Source organism: Chrysemys picta, chromosome 1, assembly GCF_011386835.1.
Source record: "Chrysemys picta bellii isolate R12L10 chromosome 1, ASM1138683v2, whole genome shotgun sequence".
Classification (NCBI taxonomy): Eukaryota; Metazoa; Chordata; order Testudines; family Emydidae; genus Chrysemys; species Chrysemys picta.
This window is the reverse complement of record NC_088791.1, coordinates 330,557,977-330,582,179: the sequence shown is the minus strand read 5'-3', so window position 1 is coordinate 330,582,179 and position 24,203 is coordinate 330,557,977. Positions and strand designations below refer to the sequence as shown.

Here is a 24,203-nt window from a genome sequence, read left to right as displayed (position 1 = left end):
TCGTCTGTCAGTACTGCACAGCCAACACAGGCAGCTATGGGAGACTGTAATTATCAACAGAATTATTAAAAAATCTCCAAAGGCAGGGCCATATTTTGCTTTCAGCTATACCAGTGCAAACCCAATGAGTACAGCAGGACTAAGTCAGGTTTCACTGAGGGCCTAATACAAAGGCCGCAGGCCTGGTGTAAATTTACACAAGCCAAGGATCTGGCCCCATGTAACTGCTTAACTGAGGGCAGGATCTGTCCTGCAGATTCTTTATTAGTGGTGATAATTGCAAGAGACACAGAACCTGGATGGAGTTTCAGATCCTAGGCTCAGGTTTCAGGACCGGAGCTGGAAAACCACCTTTTATACTTGAAAACTTAATAAATCTGTTATCTTAATTATCGAGGATTAACTTCACCCCAGCAAACGGCCAATGAACTATTTAAGTCCTCAAAATAAAGCTTAAGTAGGACTTAAGTGATTCATAAGCTTTGTACTGCCTCTTTGCACAGGGGTGAATTTCACCATGAGATATGCAGTGTCATTTTTACAGAATGCAACTAAAGGGCTGCATGAGGGTCTTTATTATTACTTAAAATAGATTAAATGTGCATTGTTTAGAAATAGTATTGATATGTAGGATGGAGCCATTTAGCAGTGTAGGCTTCAATAAGAACTGCATGCACTAAGATAAAGGACAAATTTTGTTCGAGACCTAAACTTTCCCCAGAGCTGAGGAGCATTCAAATCATGGACTTAAGTTCGGTGATTACCATAGGCCACTGGGATGATTAGACCAATGTTGAGGGGCATTTGAATCAGGGACTCACACCTGGGACACAAGGTACAGCTAGAAGATCGATACTTTATAAAAGTCTTAAGAAATGAATGAGATCAAGGAACTGTGCAACCTTTTGTGAATGTGTCTGTTCAGTTGCAAACGCAATCGGCAGCCAAGAGTCCAGTAATCATATATCAAAGGCAGCAGAGACATTTTAGCAAGACTAACGTTTACCCTAATAGCTTTTTTTACTCTGTCTGAACAATACTACAGTACTTTCAGGCAGCTCTGGCCCTCGGAAAGATTTTGCTTCCTCATGACAGGGTCTGACTTCTGCATGCTTAGTAAACTGCTCCAAAATAGTGTTCAGCCTGCTCATTCAATTCTTTTGTTAAACACAGTCTAGCAGCTTGTGATTCATTGCTACCCCGAAAGCTTATTTTTATGGCTGATTATTTCAAGTTTCGTTGCCCTAGCTAATCTGATGACCATTTTAGAACTACAGCATAAGCAGGAATCAGTGTTTCTCCTATGATTTTTTTTAAACCATTCTTGAGAATTTTTTTTTTAAGTGACACATTTGGGGCTTATTTTGTATTCTAGTTTCTGAATCTTTAGGATTCGTGTTTTCAAGCTTTTCTCTTGAACTAGAAACTTTCATTTATTTTTAAATGAAAACTGTGATTTTCACATCAATTACTTAATGCTGGGGCTTTAAGAAAAAATGGCAAATATTGGGAAAGTTCAAAACACTGCAGAACACATTAGCATTGCAGAAGTATACAGGAAATCAGACAGGAGGAATCTGATATAAAAAAAGAACTAAAAGTGATTAAATTTAATATTAGAGAGACAAGGTGGGTGAGGTAATATATTTTATTGGTCCAACTTCTGTTGAGAGAGACCTCTTTTTCAAGAGCTCTGTTTGGCTAGAAAGCATGTCTCTTTCACCAACAGAAGTTGGTCCAATAAAAGATATTACCACCGCAGTGACCTTGTCTCTCTAATATCCTGGGACTGACACAGCTACAACTACACTGCAGACAAAATCAAATCTGTCCTTTCTAGTTGCTTTGCAGAAGGGTGGGTTAAGATGGTTCTTTATTTCTGCTGAAAGATCAGCAGTAAGGGTGAAATTCATACCTGTACAGAGAACCTGCACAATGTCTATGTGCCACTCAAGTTCCTCTTCAGTCCCATTTGCAGGGCTGGAGCCTAAGTTGTCATTCTTTATTAGAAAGAAATAATTGGTTCAAAATTAAAAATGGGCCAGAGAAACAACATTCAGATTCTGGATATCCAAAGATTCAGGTGGGTTTGAGTGTTTGGAGTTGGGCTTTTCCCTAGTTAGAAGTATTGGATTCACAGTAAGGATATAGCTACACTTTGAACTGGAAGCATAATTTCCAGCTTGAGGAGACATACCCATGCTAGCTCTGATCGCGCTCGCGTGCTAAAAATAGAAGCAGAGCCACAGTGGCACAAGTGACAGAGATGCCAGCTGCCCAAGTACGTACCTAGTGACTCGGATAGAATTATACTGAGGATGGCTAGGCCCTCCTGCCACTCACCCTGCCACAGCAACACTTCTATTTTTAGCACACTATCAGAGCTAGTGCAGGTATGTCTATTTGAGTTTCCAACTTGAAGAGTAGACATAGCCTCAGAGAGACAAGTGCTGGCTTCTTGTTTGAGCTCATATGCTACAAGACACCAAAATGCTGCAACGTGATCAAGAAGGACTAGAAAAGAGGACTCTGTGATCAAAGGCAAGGAGCTACGGTTGATTTGCATGGAAGGTACAGTGAAAAGGTACAATGCCAAAAAAAAAAAATAGCAGTGACGATTGTCTCATAGATCATGGTCTGAGAAGAGATAGAAGCTTATGCAGAACCTTGCTGATGAGTAGGAGGATGGGCAATGGGACAGGAATAAGGAGAATGAGGAATGGTCAAATAAAAGTTTTATTTCAAAGCAGATGGAGGAAAGGCGTGATGTGACAATAGCAGAGATTCAGTTGAGATGTTGAAATGAAGTGACTAATTGTGATTATAGATAGAACATGAGCAGGGAGGTAGGAGACATATAAAGATGGAAAGGGACCCAGTGAGAAAGGGTCAGTCAAGGACAGGAATTATATTGCTGCACTTCTGCTGAGTAGTAGCAGATGTCTGGAGTCTTGCAGGCTAGCTTCCCAGTGGAGAAGAAATCAATAAGGTGGAGTCTGCATATATTCAGAGTGTCTTATTTAGACACATGCACCACTCCTGGAACAGAGGTGATCGCAAAGAGTAATCCCTTCTTTCATGAATTACAATGCAAATATGACAGGTTTCAGAGTACCCTGTTTCCCCGAAAATAAGACATCCTCCGAAAATAAGGCCTACTTACAGTTTTGCCTCTCGTTGTAATATAAGGCATCCCCCCGATAATAAGACCTCCCCGATAATAAGGCATCCACCGATAATAAGGCATTTTTCATTTCTGAAAAATAAGACATCCCCTGAAAATAAGACCTAGCGCATCTTTGGGAGCAAAAATTAATATAAGACACTGTCTTATTTTCGGGGAAACAGGGTTGCAGCCGTGTTAGTCTGTATCCGCAAAAAGAAGAACAGGAGTACTTGTGGCACCTTAGAGACTAACAAATTTATTAGAGCATAAGTTTTCGTGGACTACAGCCCATTTCTTCGGATGCATATAGAATGGAACATATATGGAGGAGATATATATACACACATACAGAGAGCATAAACAGGTGGGAGTTGTCTTACCAACTCTGAGAGGCCAATTAATTAAGAGAAAAAAAACTTTTGAAGTGATAATCAAGCTAGCCCAGTACAGACAGTTTGATAAGAAGTGTGAGCATACTTACAAGGGGAGATAGATTCAATGTTTGTAATGGCTCAGCCATTCCCAGTCCTTATTCAAACCGGAGTTGATTGTGTCTAGTTTGCATATCAATTCCAGCTCAGCAGTCTCTTGTTGGAGTCTGTTTTTGAAGTTTTAGCCCAGTCCCAGGAACCAACTCTGCCCCAAGAATTAACTCAGGCTGAGGCAGAGAGCCCACTATCCCACTCACCTTGCATAATACAGGCGAGTATCATCTTACGCTGGGGTTACGTTCCGCTGTCAGCACGTAAAGCGAAAATTGCATATACTCAACATTACATTGAGTGTAATGGTGGGCGGAATCGCCCGCACTAAAGGTACAGTATTTAAATTGTTATTTTTCTCTCTTTTTTTGTTTGTTTTGTTTTTGCCAACTGCGCAAAGGTAAGATGAGACTTGCCTGTAAAATTTACGCCACCACACAGCTTATCTTCCCAAGACTGAACATTTGCTTGTATGCTAATAAAAGACTCGGAAGACTGTAACAGCACCACCTGGTGATGCCTGCCATAATATGTATTATTATAGTACAAACAGGAGGCTGAGTACTAGTGTTTGAAGCCCAGGCCAAGTTATTTCCAGAAATAATTCCTTAAAGCTAACTCCTGAATCCATTTTTAGACACATACCCAACTTTCACCCAACAGCTCCCCTTATTCTCAGTGGGAGATATTTGGTGACCTCACTAGGTGCTGCTGGCTGAGTCACACTTTTGAAGAGTCAGGCAGATACCTAAATATAAACCTAGGAGCCTAACTACAAGTTTCCATTTTTGAAATACTTGACTAAGGTGTTTGATGCTGTAACTTCAACAGATACAGGTGAAGTAGGGTGACCAGATAGCAAGTGTGGAAAATTGGGACAGGAGGTGTGTGTGGGGGTAAAAGGCGCATATATAAGACAAAGCCCTGAAATATCAGGACTGTCCCTATAAAATCAGGGTATCTGGTCACCCTAAGGTGAAGAGAGGTGCAGGTGATGCTGGGCTGCAGGCAGAGTAAAAGGTAATGGCAGTGTGATTAAAATGGTGTACGGATACTGTCTGGAGTGGCTTACAGCTGTGAGTTCCTACCTCAGGGCAGACTACCACAAACAGGGCAGACACCCAAAACTGGTGGTGTGGTCGATAATTAGATTTCACCAAGCCGGTAACAAATGTGAACTCCTGGATCACTATAAGAGTCTTACCATGGACTCACAGACAGTCCCCTTAGACTCTCCAGTCTATCTTGCCGCCCACGCAAACTTGACTTAGTGATAAATGGTCACTCACACCAAAAATCGCACCACATTCAGGTTGCTTGTAGTTCCAAGAGACCAGTCACTTACCCCAGATCACTTGGTACCTTGGATCTTACAACAAAGATAACACCTGTAGCCAATGTTGTAATAAACTATCTAAAAGTTTATTAACTAGGAAAAGGGAATTGTGATTCCCGTGCCTGGGTTCAGAAGTTCAGAGAAAACATTTTCAAAGTTATAAAGCAAAACTTACATGTTTTCTTGTGGCATGGAATAGGGACAGTACAAGTGAGATTAACACATGCAGCAATTTACAAGCATTCCACAGAGTCTAAACACTAAATACATTCCTATAAGACTAATGCCTATTTTGAGCAAAACTAACACAGAGGTGAACTGGTCTGGTCTCCAGCTATGAGTTTGTTAGTTCTTGGCAAGAGCTGGTATCTGGCCTACCAGCATCACGGATGCTAAATCGGCGTGCAGTGCAGCTTTGCAGTTTGGTGGATATTGAGTGTGCTCCTGAAGGCCTAGTCTGAGGTGTTCTTAAAGAGACAAGACTGCTGACACCCATGACTTTGGGGAAGTCCATCTCCAGAATTGAACTTTGTCATCTCCACTCAAAAGTATCCTGTGATGGCAAATTGACCAGCAGCATAGTAGCACACAGACAGACCCGTGCCAACTTCAAGAGACCTTGATGACCCTTTCCATCTTTGAGGTATTCAGCAGCATACACTATGGCTAGAATAGAAAGGGCTCAGTTTGGAATTGGAGAGCTGACAATAAAATAGCAACAGCTAGGTGAGATAAAATGCAGATGCCTGGATGATAGTATGTAATTAAAATCAACAGTGCATGTTAAATGGCCTCTTTAAATCCCTAAACTGCATGACTGAAAAAAAGAATTAGACTATCAAGTTAGAAAAGAAAAGAAAAGAAAAGAAAAGAAAAGAAAAGAAAAGAAAAGAAAAGAAAAGAAAAGAAAAGACAGTGATTCAATCATGGGAATTTCCTCAGGCTCTGGAAAGTGAAAAATAAGGTTAATTGGAAAAGGAGGAGGAAACCAATGTTAAAAATGAGCCTTGGAGAGAAGAGAATAGGAGTGGAAAGTTTGGATGTTAGCTAAAGCTGTTTAACTGATAACAGGAAATATGGATTTTAAAAAGTCAGCACCTCTCCTTACTTGCACGTCCTTTTGTAGCAGGCAACTATCATTTGGGAAGCCAGGAACAAATTAAAAAAATATATAACTGGAGCACATTAGATATTGTATAGCTGTGGCCAGCCTTCTTTCTTGGAGTAAAGGGGAGCAAGCTGTTAAAGAGCAACTTTGTCAATGTAATTGTTAACTTTGGGTAAATCAGAAGAAAACATGCTATATTGTGCTATAGATACATCGGGGAACATTTGATTGATATCACTTAAAGATACAAAAGTAACCCATTTTTGTCAGTAACCATTTTATATGCGTGTGTCGTCAGTGGTAGGTGTGTGGATTGGAACCTACTGCAATGTGATTTTGCAGAGAGAGGTAGAAGGCTCTTCCCAGCTTCAGCCTTTAAAAATAATCATAAAACTTTTTGCCAGCCTACACACACAGGAACTGATTCTCATCTGCTGCCAAGCAGAGTGAGAGGAGGCCTGCCAGGGACCCAGTCATGGCTCCCTAATCTGCCCAGTTTTGACACAAGTTAGAACTTCAAGGGAGCCACTCTAATTTCCACAATGGATGATCAAGCACCATGATGCTCTACCCCCTCAGCAATGCCCTGCCCCCAAAATGTCCCTTGCACAGTAGGAATTCTCCACTGACCATCTCTACAGCCATGATTACACAGTGCAAAGTGGACTAAGCAAACAAGAATCTGGCTAAATAAAAAAAACAAAAAAAACAAAAAAAATTTCTTTCTTGGCCTTTTCCCCCTCATAACTAATGGTGATTAAAATCCGACTGACGTTTTCTTTGTCCATCAAGAAAAAACAAACAAACAAACACAAACAATGACTCACCCTGGGGAAGCAGAATTTTGCAAGGCTGAGCTAGATGCATACAATTTCTTTGTGGTCTCAAATATTGCTTTTAAACTTGGTGTCAAATAGCTAACTGGATAAGGCGATAGAAATGCATGTGACAGGAAGCAGCAAGTCATTGCCAATATATCCTGGGGTGTATGTGAATGAATAAATGATTCAATGGCTTTTGTTTTTTCCCTTTTGCTAGGCAGCTGAATTTTGTTTTTGATGTGTCCAAAATTAACCCTGAAATGGTCTTATCCTAGACCCAGATTGGTAGAAGAAATGTTTACAAGTCTGTTGTATCATACATCACATACCAAGTAATAACACAAAATGACTATTTTTATCAAACTAAACACACTCTTTATTAAGAGAACTATTTACAGAGCTGCTGCAATTGAACTAGCATCCTAATCATGTGCACACTGACTAACTTTCTGGTGCTTCCTCCAAACTCTTCTCTCCTGCAACCTGTGCTCCATCCTCCAAGTCCCAACAGGTTTGTTACAGCTGTGTACCACTAAAAGGACTTCTAAATTTAAAGGTGGATTTGTTCTTTATTAGTGTTCTATTGTACCAATAGTGCACCGGCCTATTTTTCAGGGCAACACTACCCTGGCAAAATCTCCAGGAAGCACTGTGCTAGACCAGCCACTGGGAATAGGAGTCAGAGTGGTAGCCAGGTTAGTCTGTATCAGCAAAAACAACGAGGAGTACTTCTCCTAAGTGCCACAAGTACTCCTCGTTGTTTTGGGGAATAGGAGTCTTCAGGGCAGATCGCAATCGCGGCTTTTTTTGTTTGTTTGTTTGTTTTGGCTGCTTGGGGCGGCCAAAACCCTTGAGCCGGCCCTGGGAGTGTTTCTTCTACCACTCCTAGCAGCCACCAGAGAGAGTCCATATAGTTCCATGAATGCAACGGAGACACATTGAATGATTGCAGGGTTGTTTGTTTTTAAAAATAGGCAGTTAAGAAATTGAATGTGGGGACTGTGCTGGGGTTATTATTTTAATTTGTCTCTGGAAAACTGAGGGATTGGGAGATTTTGCTGGTAATTGTTAACTGATGGTTAGATGTCAGGAGGGGGGATTGGCTGCTCTTTTGTTTTGCAATAGCTTAATTAAGAGTTCATTTTTAATCGATGACAATGACACCTAGCATTTAGGATGAGCATTCTTTTAAGTTTATTAAATTAAAACACAAACAAATAAGTTAAACTGAATTTGACTCACCAAAGTGTCTCTCAAGTAGAGCTGGGTTAAATTTTTCACCCAAACCTTTTTTTGTTGAAAAATTCAGCTTCAGCGACACCAAAATGTTTTGTGAATTTATGTTGATTTCATTGAATTGTCTGTCGGAGCCTTCTCCACCCGAAAAAAAAAAAATCCAAAATCTAAATGTTTCATTTTGACATTTTCCAAACAAAACATTTTGATTTTTTTTATTCAAAATGACTTTGCATTCAGAAAATTCCTTTAATTTTATTTTAAAGATTTTTTTTAACTGTTAAAAAAATGCTCAAAACTGAAATGAAGTATTTCATTTGGGGTCAAAAAAATGTTCTGTTGGACCCCAAACTATTTATTTCTTCATTCATTTATTTATTTAATGGATTTTTCAGTTCAGTGGCATTTCCTAATCACCCAGTTTTACTCTGAGTGTTTCAGAGGGTCCATTTTTGCCGTGCTCTCTGACCTGGCAGTATTATGGATTAAAGTAATTGACTGTGGTAACTGGGTCTTTGGAATTCTGGGGGGTTCTAACTGGCAGACATACATGTACAGGAACAAACATATTTTTACTGGTGTGCATTACAGATCACTGGGCCAGAGCCACCAGTAGGCATAAGCAGACTAAGCAATTGCTTAGGTGCTTGAGCAGCTCAAAGGGACCCCCTATTTATTAGTAGTATGTGTTGTGTGTAGGGGGGCAAAATATTCCTGTTTAGGGCTCCCAGTTGGCTAGCACTGCCTCTGGGGACACTCCGTGCTCTGGTATCCGAGTTGCCATGGTAACTTCAAGGTAGCGATTGCGTGGATCTTTTCTGTGGCAAAGGAAACTGAAAACAGGCAGTAGATGCCTGGAGGTGGCTGCTGGCTTCTAGCTTGTTAGAGAAATCCTGTGCAGGTTGAGGTTAAAACAGGGCAGAGACATGCTTAACTATGTTTAAGTCAGTGGTAAAATGGAAGACAGTAGTAGTTCCCCTCTGTTAGATCATGCGGCAGCCCCATCTGTTCCCGTGCCACATTACATTTTCCCAAGGCTAAGGCTGACAAATGAGGAGCCCTTGTCCTCCAGATTGATAATGATGGAGTCAAAAGATGGTTGCAGCATAATGTAAGGTTTTAAGAAGCCACGGAGGAACATATTTTGTTTCAGTCAAACTCTGCAGGAAGGAGGACTGCGCAACAAGGCTCATTTTCAGTGCCATTTTGGCAGTATCAAGATTTCCCTGGTAAGTTTCCTGCTCCAATTTACTTAAGGAGCTGAAATATTTCCTGATTCTGTGATGTGTTTGTAAACACACACAAGTACACACAGACCTAAAACCCCAAGACAATATATGTAAACAACACCGTTCTCATTATACTCACAATCTTATAGCAAAAGGCATAACACAAATGGGGAAGGGATTGAAAGAGCCCAATAAAAAAATAAGAGAAGCAGGGCTTCATCTAGAATAAGTTGTGACTAAGACCTCAATATCTCACATTTTTTTCAAAAATTGGGTTCATATTTTTATACTTCCTAGCAAGCCACTCATACTCTTTCTACATATTAGCCAGACTCATAAGGACGATTGCATAAGTAGCTTCTAATACTTCTTAAATAAGTCCTTAGGTATGTTAAAATGCTCAAGAACTATGCTCCCTCCTGTTACCCTTCCACAAAGCATCTATTTTATCACCCCTTTTAGGTTTTTCTTTTCTCCCTATTCTCAGACAAAAATCATTGAACTAGAGTCAAGTACCAGAGAGTGTATTGATACCAGTTATTGTTTGCACTGCCGTAACTCTTAGATGCACCAAACTGGGATAAGGGCCCCATTGTGGAATGACAACAAGTCAGCCCTGCCCTACGTAGCTTACTGTCTAAACATATGAGACACAATGGGCCAGAAATTTTCAGTGCAGATATGCTGTGGCCGAACAGGTGGGGAAAAAAATGAGCAAGACAAGGTCATAGGGAAGTGATTGGAATGATAAAGAGCACATCCACTGCCTGGGAGCTTAAGTTCATAACTTTGCTAGACACTAAAAATCATTCACTTAATAAAGGTACTGGATTTATGGTTTATTACAACAATCTGTAACCCGCTAGCCTCCCTTTTTTGTCCTATGACTGTCGAGGTGTTAACTGGCTACTTCACCTTGAACGGTCTCTTAGAATATGTATTCACTATTTATGCTAAACAATCTGTTCCACCTTGTATTTAGCTGTGGCACTCTGAGTACCTTTCCCAGACCTGATGTTCTCTGTGTAGCTCAAAAGCTTCTCTCTCTCACCAACAGAAGCTGCCCGAATAAAATATATTACCTCACCCACCTTGCCTCTCTAATAGCCATTGTTAGAAACTTAAGGGTAAAAAGAAAACTTTAGAGTAACAGTATTAACAAACAAAAACCAGCCATTTGGAAGCCAGGAAATTCAGAATTAAGGTTGGAGCTAAAAGAAACGCATACATTGGCAGGTATAAAATGGATAGGATAGTTTAAAAAAAAAAAACAGCAACAAACCCTGTATTTTATGGAAAATAGCTGTGACTGTGAGAAAGTGCCATCTACTCAACTATAAGAAAGGGAAAATAAAACAGGTACTTACCAGCTAGAAGAGAGGAAAATACAACTAGCTCCAAAATGGCCCCTTTAGAGTTGTAGCTGCTTAGCTCTGCTGAGTGTAAGGACTAGTCCCATAAAGGCATGCTGGGAGAAAATGTTCCTAAGGGCAACCCTGCACTAGAGAGAGAGAGAGAGAGCAAGCAAGCAAGCAAGCAAGCAGTAGAGGGGGTTCATTTTGATGTGATCATCACAGGGAAAACTCTAGTAATGGAAGGTGGTCTAGTGGTTAAGGTGCTGTTTAGGAATCCAAGAAACCTGGGTTTAACTCCTTGTTCTACCACTGACTTCCTACATGGCTTTGGGCAAGTCACTTAATCTTTCACTGCTTGAGTTTCCCCATCTGTAAAATGGGGATTATATCACAGGGGTGTTGTGAGGATAGATATGTTAGAGATTGATTTGGTTTTCATTTTGGAGGCTCTCTTCATAAGAAAAGGGCTAGAGAGACTTGTTATTTTTTCTCAGATGAATGTGTTGGTCCCCAGTGGTCATTGAGTGTTTGAAATTCCTCTAGAGACCAATTGACCATTTGGAATACACCTGTATACAGCTTCCCAGCACTGCTTTTCCCTTCTAAAAGGGTGCTTTGAGTGAACCTCAGTTGAATTTTCTAGGACAAGGGATTTGGGGACAAAAGCGGCAAGAATGCTACGAGGATGTTCAAAGCATAATTAATATTTATGCTTTCTGAGCCTCATTTCTCCAGAACAGCTTGTCTAAGTCACCTCAGATATTATCTTTAAAAATCTGCTGGCCATATCCCACACATGCAAAGCTTAAAATGAAAATAGCTAAGGGCTTAGGTGAGGTCCAATTCAGACTTAAAATGGAATCCTTAACTATAGAGAGGGTATTCCATATTTAATATCCAACAGCACTGACTCCCCGGCCTTTTTACTATCAACACCCTTACTTCTAAACATCTGAGCAAATTTCCTACTGCACAGGTGTACAGTCATCCAGCAGTTTATGCTTTCCTCACCCATAACTTATAAGTGGTTATAACTGGTAATTCACCAGTTGTGCTTCACTAAGGAGTCACACCAGCATTAATGCCAGTATTGATTCATGTGGCTTTTTCTGCCCTTTTCCACAGAGTTTGGTTTTGACATTTTGGTTTCATCAAAACAAGTCAGTCAAGATTGCAGAAGTTCATACTTTCCCAGGGAAACCACAGACCATCTTGGGTCTACTTTAAATGGATCCCAGGAGTCTTCAGTGGATGGCAAACCACCTCCCATTTTTGGGGTTGCACCAGGGGCTGAAGTGCCTGGGGGCCTAAGTTGCGGTCCCCTGTAGACCACAGCTCCACCAGGAATCTCTGAAGTGCTGTTTGCAGCAGTTCTGCCTTCAACATGCTTCTCCCGCCCCCAGCTTTGCCCCTGGCAAGTCCCCTATGGCAGGGCTTACGAGGAGGTCTTTGGAGGACAGACTTATGGTTGTCGTCTTCAATTCCGGCCTGGGAGAATCCTCAACCAGTCAGATACATGGCTTTGACAGCCCTTTATACCACTCTGGACCTTTTATCCTGCATAAAGAGCCCAGAGGGGGATGAGGAGCTCATCTAAAGTTTGGCCTGGTTTCATTGAATATTTTTCTCAGCTGTAATTAAAACTGATGAATAAATTTTGCATCAGATTCATTCTCTTCGTTCCCACCAGTGAAAATAACTAGAGTTGGGTGACCAGATTCTGACATCAATTAAACCAGTGAAAATCCAGAGTGCAACACCAGTGAAGTCAATGAGTTACTCTAGATTTTCACCAGTATAACTAAGATCAGACTCAGGCTCATGGTGTTTCAGAAAGAATGCCTCTTTGTCCACTCTGATAATGCAACTAACTCAGACTTTAGGGACTCCACCTCATTCTTTACCTTGAGGGATGCATTTTCCACTACCTGGCACCTTGAGTAGACATTTACACCTGTGCAAAGGGAGTATAAAATAGGTGAAAAACATTACCAAACCAGCATGGTAGCCCTGTGCACTCACTTTCCTCAGATGTAAATGCCTGCAAAACAGACAGGATAATGGAAAATCAACCCCATAGAATATAAACCCCATTGGGTGAGCAGTATCATGTTTGGTCTCCTACTCCAGAGTCTTGTGTACATTTGTAGTGCTACATAATGAAGAGCTAAACTGAGAACTTTGACTCTCATGGTGCCCTTGGGATAATGGACTGAAATAATCACTGAAGAGAAATCAGACTGAGTTGATTCCTAACTAGGACAGAATAAGCCTGTTTGCATTTGAGAATCACAGCTTTACTGCAAAGACTGAGAAGTACCGCACAGCTTATAGAAGCAGGGTCAGATTCAGGATGAAGAATTATCCAGTGGTTAAGACATGGCCAGGGAAGGGGGGCGGGGAGGGAAGGGAGATCCAGATCAATGTTTTCAAAAACTGGTGCCAAAAATGAGGTACCTAAATCCATATTTAGGCATCTAAGTAAATGGCCTTGTTTTCAGATACATTTAACACCTGCAGTTCACATTAGTGCTATTAGGATCTGTGGCTCCTTATCACCTCTGAAAGTTAGGCCACTTATCTAGTGATTCACTAATGGAGTTAGCTATGTCCACAACTTTAGGCACCTACATTTGAAATTTTTGGCACTACTTTTATTCTTAATTTCATCCATTTCCTATGTGACATTGGGTGAAGTCATTTAGGGGCTGCTAGGTTTTGTGCCTCAGTTTTCCCATTTGTAAGTTATAGATAATACTTCTCTCCCTCATTGAATGAGGAGAGACTTAATTTATTAAAGATTTTAAAATACTGTGTGACTCTGAGATAAAAGGCACTACAGCAATACAAAGCATTATTATTATTATTCAGTCTTCCAGCATGAGCTATCATATAACTGCTAGCTTCCACAAATTGACAGTGCATTACATAAAATGAGTTTTGTCATTTTTTTGCAGTTGACTCATTCCAGGACTTTTTGATGCCCTACCTGGAGCAAGCCCGTCAGATCTGGCAGTGGTTGGTCGGAGCAGCTGTGGTTGGTGGTATAATTACTGCTCTGATCACCGGACTCATTGTTCTGGGGTGTAGGAAGAAGAGAAGGGGAAGCACGGCAGAAACACAGCCCTTACTCATGGAAAGTGAAGATGATCACAATTTGTCTTATCAGTCAAATTTATAAAAGCCGTCTGTAATCCAGCAATGATGTTAAGGTGCTAACTAAATCAAGCGTGCATTGTTTGGTACATGTTTACAGAATATCTTGCTGAGATGCACTGCCTAAGGGGTATGGAATGTCCTGAATATCATTGCTCATGTAACATGCAATACTGTACTGTATTATCAAAATCTTCCCATAGAACATTTCCTAATAAAAACTAATGTGCGTTACTTTGCATCCTGCAAATATACCAGGTATTCCCTATTCTTAATTAAACAGAACTCTCATGGAACCAAACTGTTTCCCAGGTTGATGGCTGCTGCTTTTGGTCATCTGCTATTTTATTTGCACTTTCTAATGTTGTTCTGAATTTAGGCCCCAATCCTGCAACCAGAGCCATGTGAGCAGATTCACAGGTTTCAGACAGGGACCAGTGTTATCTGTCTATATCTGATTGCAAGACTGGGGATATTATACTCTGTTGTTCAGCTGCTTTTAATTTAAGGGGAGAATAATACTTGTGCTTCTGATTAGAGTCAGTAATCTGGAGACAGATTTTTTCTTTTAAGGAAGAATTATTTCCCTTCCACCTCCAGTAATAATGTGTTTGTCCTTGATTGAGTGCCATCAGCATCAAGCTGTAGCCTCTCAAAAACTGCTCCTCATTTGTTTAAAAAGTTTCAATTAGGCTTTTCTTAGAGTTGTGTTTCTTCTAAAGCTAGAGTTGAAGCCTAGTTCTAGCTGTTTGCCAGCTGTGGACAGTTTTTGGCTGGCAATTGCGTGTAAAGAAAGATGGGTTCATGCTCTTTACAAATGACCAATGCATCACAGAATGAGATGTATTTACCTGAATAACCTCAACAGAAATGCCTCACCCTCAGGAGTGCAGACTTCTAAATGGTTGTTAGTCATCCCATTTCAGATCTCTCCCCAGCAGCCTCAACTCACATATCTCTGCTCATTCATCTTATTGTCAGACACTGGTTTTAGAGAATAGTATCATATTGTGACTAAGAAAATCTGCTACTTCGGGCCATGTCTACACTAGCAAGTTTACAGCGGAACAGCTGTACCAATACAGTTGCGCTGCTGTAAGATCGCTCATGTAGCCACTCTGTGCGGGGAGCTCAAATGATGCCCCCATGCTCCCTTGCTTGGGCCAAAACTTTGAAAGGTCTCAATTGTGCCGTCTTCCTGTTCTACTCCTCTCATGGTACTGCACTGCTACCTACCCCAATAAAGGAGAACTAACTTAAAATGCCTTGTTCAAAAATTTTAAGTAATACTTAACTTTCAAACGCCTGAACAGCAAATGTAACTTTTCTTGTCTGCATAGTAAACACTGGCATTTTTATCTGTTTGAATAATCAAAGTGGTGCTTTCTGGGCCTTCTTGGTTGCAAAGATTTGAACTGCTTCCTGACGGTCCACAGTCTGGGCCAGCTCATGCTCTATTGAGATGGAAGCCAACCAGCCTCTTCTGTGTCATTGTGGAGCATAGATATGTTTTTATTAACTTCAGCTTGGAGAAGCTGCGTTCTCCACTGGTAACTGTTACAGGAAGGGTTAGAAGTATGCGCAGAACAACAAAAGCATTTGGAAAGAGGGTAGTCATCTTATTTGTGCAAAATTATTCCAGAACAGCCTTTGGAATTGATCCTGCTGAAATGTATCTTGAAAGGGTTTTCAGTTCATCACCTAAATCACTCGCATCAATATCGCTCATGTCATCATGTGGCAACACTGTCTCTAGTGCCCTGCATTGCTGGTGTAGGTTTTCTACAGGTATAGTGAGGAGTTTTGGAATATCCTACAACATCCCAAATATACTGCTGTGTTCCCTGAGCTGCCTGAAATGTTCTTCAACTGACTGTATTGCACAATCTAGCACCTGGTTAAAGAATTCAACTTTGAATTGTTGTTCGGAGTCTCTTATGGGATTATCCCGTGTCTTGTAATCAAAATGTCTTCTTCAGTGATTCTTCTATTCTTGAATGGGTGGGAAAATAGCTTCAGTGTGAAGTTCCTCTGCCAACTTCTGTGCACTCTTCAGAACATTTTGAAATCCCTCATCTGACTGGTAAGACTAGGTATGACTTCGCTTTGTCCAGTTGTTCCATTGCTCCAGATATATCAAGGTCAACACCTTGGAGTCTCTTGCTTACAACATTTATTTCAAACAGCATGTCATGCCACAACACTAAGCCACACAGATATTTGAAGCAATGTATGTTTCTGGTGATTCCATTTCCCTCCGCCACTGTACACCCACGAAGAGTTCCTGTCATAGCATTATCCTCCAAAATGGCAACTATGGTATCATCTATCTTCCCAATTTGGTGCTTGATAGGCTTTATCGCCTCCACTCAACTTTCCCATCATGTGGCACTCAGTGGTTTCAGTGTCAGAGAGGATGTTCCCAGTTGTTGCTTCAAAATTTGCCATCGGTGAGTTGATGCAGAGAAAAATACATAGATTCTTTCAATTACGTTAAAAAATTCAGCAGCCTCACTAGAAGATGATGCTGCATCACTGACCACCAAGTTCAATGAATGAGAACTGCATGGGACAAAAAAAGCGTGAGGGTCTAACTCTCGGATCTGTGTCCACACTTCTCTGTTCTTTCCTCTAATGTTGGCACCATTATCGTAGCCCTGCCCTCTCATGTCAGCTATTGCAATTCCCGTATCTTCCAGCTTTTTAAGAAGCACAATTGTCATACCAGCTCCGGTAGTATCATCAATATCAATAAATTCTCAAAAATGCTCTCCGACAGTCACCATTGCAGGGGCATTTTCACTAGGTTCTGTTGTTGTTACAAAACGCACCATTAAAGTCATTTGTTCCGTATGGCTGATGTCAGGTGTGCAGTCCAGAATAACAGAGATTTAATATCTTGCTGACTTCAGATTTGCCACAATCTTCTGTTTGACTTTTGTTGCCAGTAACTGTCTGATCTCATTTTGAATTGTTTTTCCAAAGTAGTGGTGTGTGTACATTTCTTGGGTAGTGACTCTTCTTAGATGCTTCTGGAGTCCAGCATCAAACTCAGCCATCAGCTCCACAATTTTAAGGAAGTTTCTATTGTTTGGCACATACAACTGATCTGAGGTGCCACGCAGCGCTAGGTTTTGGGTAGCAAGCATTCTCACAATGGCAATGAGCCTTTTCAGAACATTTTGCCAGTAAAGAGACTCTGATGCAGTGTTCTCTTGATGCTGATCATCTATGGTGGCCTTTAACCTTAGTCTCATCTCAAGCTCTTTCCACCTATGGAATGCTTTCTAGTGATTTACTGCCTTCTTATGGCATGCCAGATTTTTCCAGTCCTTTGTTCCTGTAGAACCCAATGTGGCTGGAACATTAGACTGGAAGAGTTTGCATCAAAAACAGTATGCAGCATTCTGGGTTTTTGAGTACATAAGCAATGGCCTCTCCACTTTGTCACCATTGGGGATTTCACGCCAGTAATGTGTTGGATGGAAACTTCTATTTTCATTGTCTTTGGGGAACATGAAGTTTTTCACTTGCTGTGGCCCATGCAGTACAAGGAAGTCCCTCAGGCTACTTCTCAAGTTGGTCCACAGTCCTGGATCATCTAGACTTAAGGAACTAAACTCAGCAGCAGCTCTTTCTTGTGCCTCCACCACACTCTTCTCTGATCTACATTTTTCTTCAGGAATGTGCATGGTTACATCCATTTGAGATGGAGATATGGATGCTGCAGTAGCTGCCAGGTCACCTGCACTCTGACTAACTGGAAGATCAGGCATCCCCTCACCACTCACATCCTCACTGGGGCCGGAAGGCTCACCATGAACATTTGTGTCTATGTATCTCAGGAGACCTCCTTCCTGCTTAGATAGAAAAGCTTCCTTTGCTTTCTTTCTTTTTATGAATGCTGCCCCAGAGGGGCGTTTTCTTCTTTCACTCATGACTGCTGCTCTGTGCCAGTTATACTGGCTCTCAACATTCAATTGAAGGGGACAAATAAGCAGGCTGGTAGCAGGGCCTGAGTGAGGGAAGATATCAGCGTCTTAAGGGCCTAACTGGCTCCTACTACTTCAGTTGACTGCCTGTTCTCCTCAAGTGGGTTCAGGGAAGCAGCAGGAAACAGGAAGCTCCCTGAGAAGTTGGTGTTAATCAGTCCAGGCTCCTGGGGGTGCTAGAGAGGTACATAAGAGGCTCCTCCTCCTCGCTCTCCCTGCAGCTCCTGCTGCTTTCTGTTATTCCCTCTGACCTTTTCTCCTGCCTGCCTGTTATGTCTCTTGTGCCCTCCTTCCTCCAGCACAGCACTCCACCATCTCTGTGCATCTAGAGCAGAGAGAATACATATGGAGCAGCAGCAGACACAATTTTCTACATTCTGGGTCCTAGTGGTGCCCCCCCACAGTCTGGCACCTGAGGCGGCCACCTCAGTTGGCCTCATGGTAAGGCCAGCCCTGATTCCTATACCAATCTAGCCAGTATGGTTTTGCATCCCTGCCCATCCTGGCCAACAGCCATTGATGGACCTGTCCTCCATGAACTTATCTAGTTCTTTTTTGAACCTTGTTATAATCTTGGCCTTCACAACATCCTCTGGCACAGGCTGAATATGCATTGTGTGAATATGCATTCCTTTTGTTTGTTTTAAACCTGTTGCCTATTGATTTAATTTGGTGACCCCTAGTTCTTGTGTTATAAGAAGTAAATAACACTTCCTTATTTATTTTCTCCACACCAGTCATGATTTTATAGAGCTCAAGCATATCCCTCCTTAGTCATCTCTTTTCCAAGATGAAAAGCCCCAGTCTTATTAATATCTCCTCATATGGAAGCTGTTCCATACCCATAATTAATTTGGTTGCCCTTTTATGAACTTTTTCCAATTCCAATATATCTTATTTGAGATGGGACAACCACATCTGCATGCAGTATTCAAGATGTGGGCGTACCATGGATTTATAGAGAGGCAATATGATATTTTCTGTCAGATTATCTATCCCTTTCTTAATGATTCTCAACATTCAGTTTGCTTTTTTGACTGCCACTGCACACTGAGTGGATGTTTTCAGAGAATTATCCACAGTGACTCCAAGATCTCTTTCTTGAATGGTAACAGATAATTTAGACCTTTACTTTACCTTTGCAATTACATATTTAAAATCATCAAAGATTTAAGCTCTTTGAATATTAAGGTAAATGGATTTTTAGTGGAAATCTTTTAAAAGCCAATTCATTTTTTACACATACCCTCCTCTTTAACTGGGGTTTGACACTCCTAGAATTTTTCCTCTCTATTTTTCAGATTGTAAGCCAATGACACATTTAAACTGTTCACATTGCCAAACTGCAGTTTTACTCAATCTTTTTTTCTGTTTTTTAGCCAAAAAAATTAACAAACATAATTTCACGGATCCGGGTCATGAGTGGCCTCCAGCACCTTCCATGACTTTACACATCCCTTTTAACAAACAATTCAAAAAGTCTATAATCATCAAAATTATCAGTGACCAGCATTTGAGCAAGAGAGTTTATGGAAGGGAGTACAAAATCAGGCTAGCTATTATTCTTTCCCCAAAGGTATGGATGGGGCAAGTCCACAATAGTGCCAATACCCTTACATTTCCTTAAATTCTCTATAGGTTGATTGTATTTCATATTCTTGGACATATTACTATGTGTTTTGTCTTCCAATAACTGCATATTCTGTATTGCTTTTAGTTTCACCGTTGATTTTTTCCAGGAGGAAACACTGTGGCTGTCACTTGGCCATTGGCCAAAGCTCTTCTATTCTATATTTTAACTGTTTGCAGGATTCTTTAACTACTTTTAACTTGTTCGAAAGACACAAGACCATTAGATATACTTCTGTACACACTCTCCTTTCTTGGGAGTTTTTATATTTCTCCTTAATCACAACATTACTCTTAAAAATCTTTTTCACCAGGTCCCAATGCTCTTCCTTGGCTAAAACATTTTTAACAAATCTCCCTCAATGAGAGCTTATATTCATATACTCCTCCATTATTGTTATAAGTACCTACTTTCTTGTCTGGGTGTTTGACAGCTGGAGGCCAGAGGCACTTCTCCCTATCATCTCCCAAGCCTTGTTAAATACCCAGAATCTCTAGGTCACAATCCCTAAGACCTAGAAGTGACAATAAGATGTCTTGGACTCATGCCCACACAGGGATGCCAATGTTGGGGGTATAAATTGGGAAATTGAGTCACAAATCCACCTGGTTTGGACTAAATCAATTTTCACCTTTATTTATACAATTTCAGACAGAATTTTGTCATGTACAGTGTCCAGACATACATTTTTGCCAGACAAATAATAACAGACAAGACAGAATTGATAAGTGGGCCCAAGTTACCACATTCTAGGACATGGGGAAGTTTTTCCACCTTCAATGGTAGTTGCCACCTTCTCTGATCACTAGGTCTGGTCCTTCAGTCCCGCTCTTCAGTTTCTCGTCTGGTGTTTCTCCTGTTTGGGCCCATGTTCACTTAGGTCTGTTACATGTTTCTACATTACAGATTACTTACCCTTTATGCAATCGGCTTTTAACATATCAACCCTTTGGGTTTTAGGTTACCTGTTCTTTATGCATGTGCAAGCTTCAGTTACACAACATCTGTATTTTTCCTGCTGGATTTGTAATTTCTGAGTTATGTTGTTTTGTGTCACCCTTCCCTAGGTCTACCCAGAAAAAAGAGGAGGGGTTATTTATCATTACCTGTTTGCATATCTTTTACTTACAGCTTCAAGCACAATTTGTTTCATCAGCAATAACATTTTAAGAAGATTAACAATTCTGTGCAAAAGAAGAATTAGCAAAACTACACTTATGCCAGCAAGGACACGGCCTAAGAGTTACCTCATCTGTATCCATTCATTAGTCATAATTACACACCATTAAAAATACAGTTATCAAAATCTTAATCTTACCATTAACAAATCTTCATTTTGGATTTCAATGTTATAAGTCAGAATATGTTATTCTGTGCTGCCCATAATCTATTAGAAAGGGGAGGGGGACTGATAGAAAACATAATGATTCTTCAATGTCAACATTTCTTTTCTTTAAACATGTTTTTTTAATTCAAAATCCAGTTTTATTAGTGAATCATGGCAGAGAAACTTGATTAGAAATTTTCCTGTGAATGGATTCTGAGGGGTGTCTCAATTTCAGAGTCTTCATATTTAGTTGCTTTCAATGGTACCCCAACAGTTCATACAATCCAAAACACTTGACTTCTCTTAGGTCTGTGGTTCTCAAAGCCGGTCCGCTGCTTGTTCAGGGAAAGCCCCTGGCGGGCCGGGACGGTTTGTTTACCTGCCGCATCTGCAGGTTCAGCCGATCGCGGCTCCCACTGGCTGCGGTTCGCCACTCCAGGCCAATGGGGGCTGCGGAAAGCGACACGGGCCGAGGGATGTGCTGGCCACCCTTCCCGCAGCCCGCATTGGCCTGGAGCGGAAAACCGCAGCCAGTGGGAGCCGCGATCGGCCGAACCTGTGGACGCGGCAGGTAAACAAACCGGCCCGGACCGCCAGGGGCTTTCCCTGAACAAGCAGCAGACCGACTTTGAGAACCACTCTCTTAGGTGACTGTGGAAAAGAAACACATTTGAATTTTATACATTTATGGGTTTGTACTAAAATCAGATGAACACAATGTTTAGTGTGGGCTCCATGTGAAATTTGCAGTCTCTGGTCTAAACTGGTTTTGCAAGTAGACTAAAAATTCCATGTAGACAGATTTTATAACTCCAAATGCTTCTCAAATTGTGTATGTTAATGTATCTAGGCTAAATGTTCTATCTTTAGCAAAGCTGATTGAAAAAAGTGATACATTTTGGGGGGATTTTTTTTTCTAATTCAGTGGAAAACAAATTGATGTAATTTCCAAAAAAAATTCAACGAGCTCTAAGCTTTAGTTATGTTGTGTTACAGCAGGTGTGGTGGGGGTTAGACTGCCTACTCTAAAAGGCTTTGGAAAGAATGTTTAACTTTTAACTTCAGCTCTTAACAGAAAAGAGATTGTTTCTCTGATTTTGTGTATCCAAAATTTCAAGATTGATTTTAGCCAGAAGACCACAGCATTTGTTGATTCCTTGCCTGGTTTATCCATATTACAGGACATACAGGATCTCTGAGCAGAGTTAGCTCCAGCTTCTGCAAGGCCCTATTCAAAATGTACAAGTTGTGACTTTTAATTAATCTGTCACTTCAAAGAATTAAAATGGATGAGAACTCCTCTCCCCCTGCCCCTGAATCCTGCCATGTGTATCTCTAACAAACTAGGGCTTCGATGATCACCCTTAAAAACTTACCAATGGTCATAGGTAACTAAGGAAGGTTACCTCATAATTTGCATCATTATCTATGGTAAGTCTAATAGGGGAATGTGGTAAGGTCTCTTATTTCCCAAGTGACTACTGCATCAGCCTCCTTCACTAATAAGGTAGTTTAGTCTCCAGCTAAACCAAAACTCACCCTAGGTAATGTCACTGGCTCTCGAGAAAAGGTCTGAACCAATCCATCCTTGTTCACAGGTTTTCCACATTTGTGTGATCTTCTTTCCTTGGTGGGAAGACAGAATTGGAATTTCTGACCATCCTGCCTTGAAATTCCCAGTTTTTGGTCCCAAAACAGGAAGCTAGTGACCAATTCACATTCCAAACCTCTGCTCGCTTACCAAAGATCTCTTATTTCATTCTGCTACAGTCCATTAACTTCCTTTACAGGACTGGACTATGTTTGGCTCTTTAACCTCAGAACCCCTCTGCACGTGGTAATTCAGGAAAACTCTTTATTGTCAACCCTCCTGTTCTATCCTTAAAGTCCATATCAAGTTCCCCACCCCAGAGTTCCCATTCTGCCAGCCGTCTCTATCCAGGTCCTTTCACAGCTTCTTCCAAAACCCATGTAGGTTTTTTCTTTAGCCTTCATAGCAAAGAGACCCAGAGCTCCTGCCCCTTGTCCACTCAATGGAGTGACTGACAGCCTACACCTCCACATGCTCTTTTAGCAGGGAGACCTCAGAATGGCTCGCATTCCCTCCCAGACTCCCTCATACTGATGAACTGGAAATTACATCTTACTAGGGTCTTCCACATTATCTGGGAGCAGGAGTCAGTGCCACAGGACTTAAAGGATGCCAAAAGTGTTCACCTTTGCAAACATAAGAGCGATAGGACAAACTGTGATAATCACTCTGGCATTATCTGTAGATAATCATTGTGCTGGAAAAATCCTTGCCAGGGTTATATTGTAGCTTATAGGTAAGACTTTGGTATAAGTTAAGGTAGTAATGCAATGAGTTTACAAGCCTCAAGCCCTGTAAGACAATAGTTTAGCTAAACTAATCAAGGCATATGGCCCCCAAAAACCTTAGCATAAGCAGCTAACCAAGAATAACTCTAGATCATAAGGTATCACGAGATAGACTGCTGTAATACACAAGTATGACTAACTGCTGACAGAAAACCACAAGATGCTAGTTTATACCAGCTTTCAATATTTTAAAGTTAGGAATATCAGCAGATATCCAACCACATGGATACCATGGTAACTAATGGATGCATATGCTAATAAACTTGAGGTAAAAGGATTAGTAACCAATGGGAGAAGGGCACCCCAACGTTAGTAGGGTGTCGATAAATTGTATAGTCAATTGCTTGACTACACTTTGGTTTGTTATGAAAGACACCTCTACCCCAATATAAAGCTGTCCTCGGGAGCCAAAAAATCTTACCGCGTTATAGGTGAAATCGTGTTATATCAAACTTGCTTTGATCCTCCGGAGTGCGCAGCCCCGCCCCCCCCCCCCCCGGAGCACTGCTTTACCACATTATATCCAAATTCGTGTTATATTGGGTCGCGTTATATCGGGGGTAGAGGTGTACATTCAAGATTCCAGATAACCAATATCAGTCAGGTTTATTAATATAATATAGAGAAAAGGTTCTATACAATACCAGTCTCCGAAGAGCAGTCAGTCCTGTTGCATTCACCTTACACTGCAGGTATGCTCCCCAAGTTGCACATTTCAGCTGGTATTATTTATATGATTTTATAAGTTACACATTTCTTTACACATCACTGAAATCCAACCCACCAGTTTGTCCCAGTCCCTAACTTGTTGTTCTGTTCCTTCCTTGTTTTTGTTTTGGATACCAGCTTTCCAGGCATTGATCCATCAAGATACTTCCCTAGCTTGCACTAAGACATGGAACAAATGTGTCTTGATTTGACAAGTTGCCTATCTGCTTATGCCAAATGCTTACTTCAGCAAATGCAAGGAGTTATGGGATACTTAG

General features: G+C 41.0%; 1 protein-coding gene across 1 annotated transcript in view; it reads left to right on the top strand.

Moving 5' to 3' along the window:
• TYR (tyrosinase) overlaps positions 1-14,123 on the top strand; it is a 71,712-nt gene extending 57,589 nt beyond the window's left edge. The window contains exon 5 of the mRNA XM_005304066.4: positions 13,691-14,123. Within this exon, the coding sequence (XP_005304123.2) occupies positions 13,691-13,914 (224 nt within the window). The 3' untranslated portion in view covers positions 13,915-14,123. The remainder of the gene's footprint in view (positions 1-13,690) is intronic.
• Positions 14,124-24,203: the final 10,080 nt, after the last annotated feature.